The following is a 10,834-nucleotide window of genomic DNA, read 5'->3' on the forward strand; positions in this document are numbered from 1 at the left end:
ATTTTTTTCCACAGCACAGTTTAGGGTCTGCACCCTGTAGAGCGACGCAAGGCAATGCAAATGCAAGGCAAGGAAATCTTTGAAAGGATGCAAAAAATAAGTGGAAAAAGTGGAATATCAAACACATGAATGATTCTGTCTGACACTGTGAAGCTGATGAAGCTTTAATGAGATATCAAGAATAAAGTTGGAATTGTTGGTTCTCTGTAGATAAGAGAGCTTGGTCTGTACCAGCTCTATGTGGAAAGTGTCCTGAGACAACTTCTGCTGTGATTTGGCGCTATACAAATACTTGAATTGAATTAAAGTAGAAGAGGTAATAACTAGCAGTCTTTCATTGTAAATGTAGACTTAAGTGAAGAATAATAATAAGAAATAAGACTTTGATGTTTGCTCATGTTATGTTAGACCCATGTAAACATGCACATTTGTAAAACACTCATGTAAAACCACGTGTTGTGGCCAGTGTGCTCTTAATGTACATCACTTACTTTCTCATCCGCTACAACAGGTACACATTCCCAAAAGATCTAGAGCACAAGTTTTAACAAAGACGTTTTGGCTGTGCACCAGCTGTCTTAGCTGCCTGATCTGTATTAGAAACTTGAAACTCATGTGAAAATGCGCACCTGATCCCTGATCAGGTGCATATGCAACCAAAACTTGATCTTAGGGAATGCAGAATTAAGCATATGGTCAAAGTGCATGAAGTAATAATGTGCCTTCATATTTGCATTTTAGAAAATCTGTTGTCTGCAATTTGCAGTTATTAAGGAATTATCAGCAGGTTGTTATTTATTTTTGTTTTTTATGTTGTGTTGTTGGCAATATGACATTATTTGAGTGCCTTAAATGATACAGTAAGGATTACGGACAATGGGACAAGGTTTTTCAGAAAAAAATGACAAAAATTCTGTTTTTTCCATTTGTTTTATTTTCCATGCTATTCCGAAAACATGACTAATTGTGACCCTGAAACCAAAGTACATACAGAACTGTGAATTTTGTGTACTGTTAAACCCCCAGTATGCAGTATGATGGAACACTGTGCAGATATGACACCCACTCAGACAGGCAGATAAACTATGAAGCTGACAGACCAACACGTCACAGATCTTCGAGCATCACATTGTCTCACACTTGGTTTCTCTCTTGTTCACACGCTGACACACACACACTGACACAAACACACACACACAGCAGGCGGTGACTCACAGTGTGAAGTTCTCCTCTGGGTAGCAGCGGTTCCTCAGCAGACCCGCCCACAGCTGCACTCCGATGATGCCGAAGATGAAGAAGACAAAGAAGCAGAGGAGGAGGACGTTACCCAGCATGGGCAGAGTGTCCAGCAGCAGGTTCACGAGGATACGCATGCCTGAGGAGACAAACATAAACACATTTACACTGTGACACATGCCGAGACACTTTGAAGCAGGTGGTGGGTTGACCATCTCAAGTAGTGTCACTTGTCACCTGCTGGGTCAGAAGTGAGTCCAGCAGGCCTGGACACTGTAGGACAGGGACCTGAAACTGCATCTACATGGGTTTCTTTTTAACAGTCAACAGAAACACAGCTAGTCTACTCTCACATCAGTTGACCAGTCATCATCTTTCCTCGGAGGCAACCCAAATGGTAGAAATACACACAAAGATACATCTGTATAATCTGTGCACACACCTTCGAGATCCCCTCCTTTCCACCTAACCGCATCTCTCTCCTTCACACAAACATGTTCTAGCTCATCCCTCCCACACTTTTGCTCATCCAGAAATCAAAACATTATACTGGCATTTCCATACAAGCCATCATATTATCATAATTAGCTAATCAATCCCCCAATCACCACACTAATTGTGTTCCCACGGCCCATTGCTTTGTCTCTGATCTGTTTAAGGAAGCTAAACCAGAGGTTAAATTTTATCTGTAAAATAGATCAAAGATTGATGAAGCATTTAGTTGACTAATCAAGAAGTGGGCAGTCGGTCCTCAGACCTTCTCCCAGGGGTCTTGGCAAATAACATAATGATTTCAGAAGATTTTTCAGTCTGACGAAGCAGAAGAGAAGCAAGCTGCAAGGCCTTGAACAGACTTTAACAAAATATCTGCTGGTGCAAGGTGAGATTGTGAGTTTTTGATGGGAAAAATTTAAGATGCTGTACAGTATAAACACAGAGAAACTCCAACATGATCTTTGGTGAACAGTACTGGTGTGGTCTCTCCTGTTGCAGTGTAAGGTGCATGGGGAAGCTCAGGAAGCTGTAGCTGCACTCCCAGTGGAGGACAGCCCCCACTACGATTCGGTTAAAGCTGCAATTTTACGTGCTTATCAGATGGTCCCTGAAGCGTACAGGCAGAAATTTAGAAATCACAAGAAAGCCCCTCATCAGACCTACAGTGAGTTCGCCAGGGAAAAGGCTGGTTTGTTTGATAGGTGGAGCACTGCGTGCAAAGCCTCCGATTTTGAATCACTGCGGGAGCTGATTCTGCTTGAGGAATTTAAGAAATGTTTGCCTGAGCACATGTGGTATATTTGAATGAGCAGAAGGTAGCCACTCCTACCTCCACTGCTGTGCTCACTGACGAGTATGCTCTTACTCACAAGACTGTCTTCCAATCAGTCTCTGCTGATAAGCCTCCGTATACTCCAGCAGCACAGAGCAGCATTCCCAAACCCCATAGTTCAAGGAGGGAGGAAAGAGAGTGCTTTTATTGTCACAAATCTGGACATGTCATCGCCATCTGCTTAGCACTTAAATGCAAAGGGCAGCAGGGTTCTCGTGGCGCATGTGCATCCTTGCATGGTGCACCGCAGCCGAAAGGCATTGGTCTAATCAGAGCAGAGTCCAATGTTAACAATGCCACTTTCGACCGCAAGACCCCAGATGAATGCTTTAAACCATTCATTTTTGAAGGCCTGGTATCACTAACAGGTGAGCCCAGCGATCAGCAGAGTGTGCAAATACTCAGAGACACGGATGAATCACAATCAGTGATTCTTGGAAACGGGTGCGGGTATGGTGCCGCATTACGTGGCGTTGAGATGGGATATGTTCCCCGACCTGTACACCGTATTCACATACAGTCTAAATTGGTCACAGGTTTTTTCCCTGTCGCTGTTTGTCCTGCCTTGCCCATTGAGGGGGTAGCTTTTCTGATGGGGAATGATATAGCCGGAGACAACGTGATTCCTGCGCTAGAAGTGCTGGATTCCCCGCAGCGCACCGAACTTGGTGGAGAAACTCTGACACGCACTGATTTATTTCCTTCATGTGTCGTGAGAGGGTGAATTGGCGAATAAAACGAAAAGTTGCTCTGCAGCTCCGAGCGACAGCGCTGCGGCGCGCTCCGGCAGTCCCGACGCACTCTTGCCCGATTGTCTGGCCTTGCCGGTGACCAGAGAACGTCTGTGTGCTGCTCAACAGGCTGATCCAGCGCTACAGAAGTGCTTCTCAAACGTCCCGGGGTGGATTTTGTGTGGACTCCTGAGTGTCGGCATGCATTTGGAAGTGTGGAGTCTCTTCTCAGGTATGCGTCTGCGCTCGCTGCTCCTGATCTTTCTCGCCCTTTCAGGTTGGGGTTGGATGCCAGTGCTGGGGGTACAGGTGCCATGTTGTTGCGAGAGGATAGGGATGGGGTCGACCACCCGGTGGGTTGCTTTTCCCGGAGGTTTGGCGGGCACCAGGCTAAATGGTCCACCATGGAAAAAGAAACCCTTGCTTTGTTGTTGGCACTTCAGCACTTTGAGGTGAACGCTGGGTCCAGTCTGTTGCCAGTTATGGTCCTTCAATGACCACAACCTGCTTGTTTTTCTGTCCCGCATGTACAATCCTAACCAGCACTTCATGCGGTGGGCTCTGATTATGCAAGGCTATAATCTGGACATCCAGCATAAGAAAGGGTCAGAGAGTATGTTAGCTGATGGTTTGTCTAGACTTTAAGTGTAGCATGCGTAATTGGTTAAGCTGTAACAAAACCCCTGGTTTTGTGCTTTAAGGGGAGGGGTGTTACGGCTGCCACCGTTCTTGGGGGTGTTTGTGTGTTTGTGTTCTTGTGTCTTGCATGTGTGTGCATGATTGCAGGTGAAGGGGTGTGGAAACCGGACTCCTCCTCTGAGCCAGCCACTGCCCAATCGCCTGCAAGCTGTCATTTCCTGCCGTCAGCCTGGCAGTCTGTGGCTGGCATCTTGGTGACCCAAATTTATTTACGACAGATTTGTCAGAGTTCTGCTCTTTGTTACGTTTTGGAAACCAGACTCTGAGCTAGGTTAGACTGATTTTCACATACACTTAGTTATTGTTTGTTAGCTTCAATAGGCTTAGGGGTGCTTTTTCCCCTTGTATTTTGGTTCTCGTTTTTTTTCCATCTGAACTGTAGGCCTCATTTAGGAGGGTTTTATTTCCATTTTGTTTTGTGTGGGATTTAGGTTAGCTCTCCCTTTTGGAGAGTTCTCTTTTAGTTATCTTTACTTAAGTTCTCATTTTAGGAGAGTTCTCTTTTGGTTTTGATTATTTCATTTATTTGAAAAGCACCCACTCGCTCTTTTCTTTGTCTTGGCCTTTTTCCTTTTGTGTACTAAAACAATTTAAGACGCTTTGATTCAAATAAATAACTACTTTTCAACCACTTCTATCGGTTGTTTTTTGTTACTTCCCTACCCCTACTGAGCTAGGTCGTAACAAGTATGCTGAACTCAGTCTGCATTTTTGTTGTAAATATTTAATGATTTAAGGGAATGAAATTCATCTGTTGACTCTCACTGCAGGGAAAAATAATTACAAAAGGTGCCCAGAAAAGCATTTTACTTTGATCAATTTCTATTAATGGCCTTATTTTTGTTTTTTGTGTTTACCGGCATTAACTACACAAAATGCCATTAAAATCAAGCTAAATTACAAACTGAACTGTTGCCTATTGGAACTGACATCTAGCTCTGGAAGTGTTGGTGTCAGATATTACACATCACATAACCTGAAACAGATCAGTCTCTTTTCCTTGCAAAGTCTGTTTGAAGTCAGGAGAAGTTTATAGCGCTGCAATATCACTCAAGACACCCCAGCGTGAAAATATTAATAATTAATAAAAAAGTGATGACTTTATATATTATTTCGAAATGCAAAAAAGTTACTCCTAAAAAGGGGAGAAGGAAACAAGGGGAAATGTTAAAAATGGCAAAAAAGACATGAAAATGAAGCAGGGATAAAACAGGACATAAAATGGACACTGTATAGCAGCTTGAGATGTGATTAAAAGATGAGAAGATTCAAAATTGTTCCCTTGAGGAAGCAGTGAAATAATCTGATGAAGGTCCTTTTACTGAAACGTCATTAACGAATTGTCCTGATTGCAAGAGTAGAGGACAGTGTGTGGGAGTCTTTTGTTTTGTCCCTCCGGGAGGAAAAATGAAAATCACTTTCATTGGAACAGTAGCATTAGTCTGACCATATTACCAAGTGTTGAGAGCAACAAATGTTTGTTTTACAGAGAAGGGAACTTCAATCATTTTAATCATTGAGAGCAGACTGCAGATGGAGGGAGGGGGACGTGAGGAGCAAAGAAAAAGGAAATGAGCTGAGTGCAAACTATGTTAGTAGTGAGAATAAACAGAATATAAATCAAAAGAGAAGGGTGGCAGAGAGAGAATGCACTGATGTCCGTTACCTTGACTGCTAATACAGCCTTCTCCTGGGGGGGTTGTAGGTAATGTAGTAAACAGGCCCAGTCCTAAGCTGTGGCCAGTGGGAACCAGGCCCGGATAATTTCCATTAGCGTCCCATTAACTGACTCTGTTCACTTCACTCATCCTCTACTGAGTGTGTGTGTGTGTGTGTGTGTGTGTGTGTGTGTGTGTGTGTGTGTACAATCATGCCTACAAGTGTGTGTGTGTATGCAAGTATTTGTGGCTTTGTATATTGCCTGTGCGGTGTGTGTGTGTGTGTGTGTGTGTGCATAGCGCTGGTGTGTGTGTGCACGACTGAAGCGCTCTGTGGCTGTTTGTGTCTCTTGTGCAGCATGGAGATTGAATTACCCCTGAGATGAGCTCTGTGCTAAATTGTCTTTAATAAAGGAGAGAATTGCTTCTTTAGTCATCCAACAAATAAAGACGAGTGGAATAACTGGCTTCTGGAAGCTGGCGCGGGCGCGGCACACGACCGTGTTTGTTATTACGTGACCTTCTCATTGTGTGGCTGCTGCAGCTTCACAAAATGACTTGATACTTTCATATTTATGCTCATGACTGTCCTGTCAATACCCGATGAAGCATAGATGAGCCGTTCAAATAGAGCTCTCCTGGGCCAGCCCTTTCAACTCACAGCGCTGATGTTTGGTAAAGATTGTGTTTAGAAGGTAAAAGCTTTTTTCACACGGCAGGAAAAAAGCAGGTTTAAATAATGAAATCAGTGATGGCTGAATATCATTTAGCTGCTTTGGTTCGAGGGCCCTGCTGTTACTCATGCTTTGCTCACTGCCACACTGTCGTGCCTTATTGGGACACTTAAATATAACATCATTAATGTTATTAGCAACGCCTGTACTTTTGTCTGCGAATATTTGTTGAATAGCAGCTGAGGCTGATGGAAACGATCATGATGACAAAACTTTTCACGTTGGAAATCACTGTTTAGTTGTGAGGATTTATTATTTCCTGCACATCTGCTAAAGATTCAGTCACCAGATGTCATGATGTGAAAAGCTACATTTTGTTAAGTTTTCAGTCCTTGGTGCAAAAAAGCAAACATTCAACACTAGCTAACACTTCATAAAATGTTCCACTGCAGAGCCTTATGTTTCAAGCTTTCCTTACATCCCTGATGGCTTTCAATGTTTTTGCACAAAGTGGACTTAATTAGCCACAGTGTTGCTTATTTTGTACAGCTCTCTGTTGGGTTGAAAACAGAAACAGTAATGCATTGTTACTGTCTAAACTATGTTTTCAGTTGTAATCTGGCAAATCTACAAGCAGCAGTGACTAATCAATCCACTAAGCCTCCTTTTTGTCATTGAGAATGTGAATGTGTTGTATTGGTCTGTATATAACAGAGCTTAGAAATAAGCAAGAAAAGAGGCAGCAGAAGAAAGTCACCAAACACTTAGATCCCTTTGCACGACATTGATGTTTCCTTTACGGTTCATTCAGCCACATTTCAATAAAGATACAGCATTTGGGTTAAGGAAGGATAAAAGAGAAGAAGCGTGTGAGAGGAGAAAAAAGAGACACAAAGAGAGACAAACGAGGGAGGGGACAGGGGATTATCCAGCTCCATGAAGGCTAGGCCAAGATGGACGAGAGGAAGAGAGGGATGATGAGAGGAGAGATGCGGGGGGACTCAGATGAGCAGGCTATTACGATGATAGATAGAGCCGAGGAGACAAGTGCAAGGCATGGAGGGAGTCGCCGGATGAATGGAAATAAAATGAGCGAGGGACAGAGAGGACGGAGAGCCGGAGAGCGGAGGGAGATGATTAGATCCTAGAGACAAAGAAGAGGCCATGCGACCATTGCACCTATTTGTTTTTACAGCACTATCCCAACACTCATACGCACACAACCGTAAATTTTCTTCAACTTTAATAAACTGCTGCATAAATCCCAATGTTGCAATTTCCCTCAGACCTTGAATTTAAGGGAGGTAGCAAAACACAGACACATGCACCACTTGAAGCCATAATGGTCCCATCTACTGTACCTTCAAGACGTTTCCAGTAATTTGGTCGTTTCAGTGAGTCAGCCTCTAATGCAGACAAATCTGAGGCTGGTGTTTGAGACTGTGGTGATTACTTCTTAACTAGGCTACCTAAACAGAAGCTCCCACAGCTATTCACGATTTTTTTTTAACCATCACGATTAGTTAAAATGACACAGAAATTATTCCTGTGGCGGAAAGACACTAATCAGAAAACAAAGGTGCAGGTGCTCCGATTGCATTTGAACAAACTACCAAAGCTGTTAATTTTCCTGTGAGGATAAAAAATGACATGCATGTGTGAACAAAACATGGCAACAAAACAATCTGATGTGACGCCGCTGCCTGCAGGACAAGCCAATATGTGTTACTTCATTGCCATAAAAAAACACATAAATAAAAGCATTTTGGCGAAGACTTTTATATTAAGGCACACATATTCACTAATAACTAGTTTCTTGTTAACAAGCATATTATTTAGGGATTATGGTTGTTCATGCCTTGTTCTGGGGTTTAGGGGGTGAGGTTATTAAGATCATATTTCATGTACAACAGCTTCCTTACTTACTCACAATAAGCAGTAATTAGGAGGTTACTGAACACCTGTGGTTGTTGAAAAATGTGGTCATGCAGAACAAGATATTAGTGTTTCATAATGACTGAAAAAGAGCAAATATGCTATTAATATGCAAGCAAATAAGCAAGTAGTTAATGGTGAGTTTGTGTACCTTAGTAATCTCACACTGCTGAGGGAAAGGTTTGGTTAGGTCATGTTTGGGTAAAAATACTCCAACTAGGGATGAAGACTGGATTAGAAAGCAGCCCTGACTGAATGATTTAATGCAGAAAACAGAAAAACCACAGAGAGAAAGAAATAATAAAAATGGATTACTGAATCTATTTCATCAGAGGCACAAAAATAAAGACGACTGGCTACCAACACGCTGATCACTCTGCTGGATATGATCACAAGAAAAAAGAGGTGTCCTTGACTGTAAGCACATCATCGCCTCCCTGTGGAAACATGTAAAGATGTGCCAAATATAGCAATCAACGCACATTTCCCAGTGAGCAACCTAACTCACTGCAAATGCTTCCAGAGAAGAAAAAATTGGTCGGATAGTTTATGTTGCAGATTTATGAGCAGTGGGAGGTTTAGCAATTATACTTATAAAAGAAGCAAAACAACATTAACTTCAAGCACCGGCATATCCGATTCAGAGAGTACTCGTGGCTTCTTCAAATGATTGCCTGCGAGGCATAATTTAGACACATAAAGCACAAAAGCGACTAGAAGCAAGCTCTGATCGTTGCCATCAAAAAGGACGGAGGCTAAGAGGCACTCTCGGAGCCGAAGTGACGGGCTCGGGGCGCTCAAAACACTTCAGCGATGTTGCTTCAGAATGGGTTTGGGTGCCGAGGAGATTTTGTCAAAATGATAACAGTTCAGGGTGGATGGAATTACTTTGAAGGAACTTAAATATCCCTGCGCGCTGGCTGAACAGAGATGAAATGTGACCTCAGTTAGGCCTTTTTAAATTATTCTTTGCATTTTCATTCATCAGAGGCACAACTGCACCTGCAAAACACCGGGCCAGCTCACTGAAAGAACAGCTACACAATCAGAACTACATAATTACAGCCAAACAGACACTTGGGCTCCATTTGGCAACCAGGCTGGTGTCGACATACACAGTGCAGCAGTCACAACAGCACTGGTTTCATGTGGCCCCTCTGAAACGCAGTTGGCACAGTGAGTTGATTGTATATTAAAGTATACCAGCGTGTGCACCGTGTTGCTCACATAAATTATTTCAACTGTTTGCTTTCGAGTCTGACCAGAAGCGAACACAGAGAGAAGCCCCCTGGATTAGTTATTGTAGCTGACTGCACAGGGATCGGCTTTCAAGGCATCTTGCCAGTGGACCAAACCAGCTGCTCACTCGTGCACATGCGGGTTTGTTTACACACAGGAAAGTAAAGTCTGGGAAAGTTTGTGATAATTGGTGAATAAAAAAATACGCTGATTTCCTGTACGACATGGGACATGCAGCCAGGCAAGTGCCCATTCACATCGTCATTATAAGCCTTTTGCTCACCCTCTGCTGTGAAACACAAAGGTTTCTTTGATGCCACAGTGGCCAAATCAAACCAGTAACCACTGCACTGTAGACTAAATCTGATATACTGGCTGAATCCATTTGTGTTATTTATTTTTAGTGTCTTCTGCTGATGCATTCTGGAGCCTCCAGACCTCTCACATCATCTAGGACAGTTTGCTTACTGTCCCCAAGACTAAACACGAAGAAGCAGCAAATCATTTTTAAGCACCACTCATCTGGAACAAACTCCCAGAAAACTCCACCTCTCAGACTTTTCTGGTTGCTGCTGCCTTTGATTAAATTAAATGTGGGATTATTTATTTTTATCTTTCACTGCATTGTAGCTGTGCTGTAATTTTTATTCTCCTGTTTAGCCAACAGTGTTTTATTTAGAGGATCACCACCTGACCAATGGTGACGAAAAGGAACTGGTCCCCGGGCGCTGGTCGACTGGCAGCCCACCGCTCCTGGTCTGCCGTGGAGGAAGGACTGACCATGGATGGGTCAAATAGTGGGATGGAATTTCACAAATGCATGGCATGTACAGTTTCCTCCTCAACTGCATGTTGTGTGTAAAAAATGTGACGAATAAAGGAAATTCTTCTTCTTCTTCTTCTTGTTTTACCTTATTTTTAATCTAACAGTATATTCTATCTGTGTCTTTTTATATTGCATTGTGTCTCTTTTTATATCTTATCTTAGTTCCTTTTCACGTCTATTATACTGCGTGAATTGCCTTGTTGTTGAATACAATAATATATACAAACATACCAGTTTATTTCACTTTTGAGATCCTGTACTGATACAGGTAAGGTAGGCTATGGCATGGCTGTAGTTTGTTACATTATGGCAAAATGGACATGAAAAAAACGTAAAAGTAACTTGATAAGTTTTACACTGCAGTGGTTAAACATCAGCTAATCAGCTCCAAATCAAATCCTTCTCCCTCCTCCAGCTCGTTGCCATCTAATCTGAACGTGTTCACAGTCGAGGTATTCTTGGCTCGGTGATTCGTAATCAGCACCTCGGACAGCGACCGAGCTTAGCCG

The 10,834-nt window shown here is 42.8% G+C and overlaps 1 protein-coding gene across 1 annotated transcript in view; it reads right to left on the reverse strand.

Annotated features, from left to right (window-relative positions):
* LOC139338871 (voltage-dependent T-type calcium channel subunit alpha-1I) overlaps positions 1–10,834 on the reverse strand; it is a 256,645-nt gene that overhangs the window by 134,515 nt on the left and 111,296 nt on the right. Inside the window, exon 6 of the mRNA XM_070974174.1 lies at positions 1,216–1,375. Coding sequence (XP_070830275.1) covers positions 1,216–1,375 — 160 coding nt within the window. The remainder of the gene's footprint in view (positions 1–1,215; positions 1,376–10,834) is intronic.

This window comes from Chaetodon trifascialis, chromosome 2 (assembly GCF_039877785.1).
Source record: "Chaetodon trifascialis isolate fChaTrf1 chromosome 2, fChaTrf1.hap1, whole genome shotgun sequence".
Taxonomy (NCBI): domain Eukaryota; kingdom Metazoa; phylum Chordata; class Actinopteri; order Chaetodontiformes; family Chaetodontidae; genus Chaetodon; species Chaetodon trifascialis.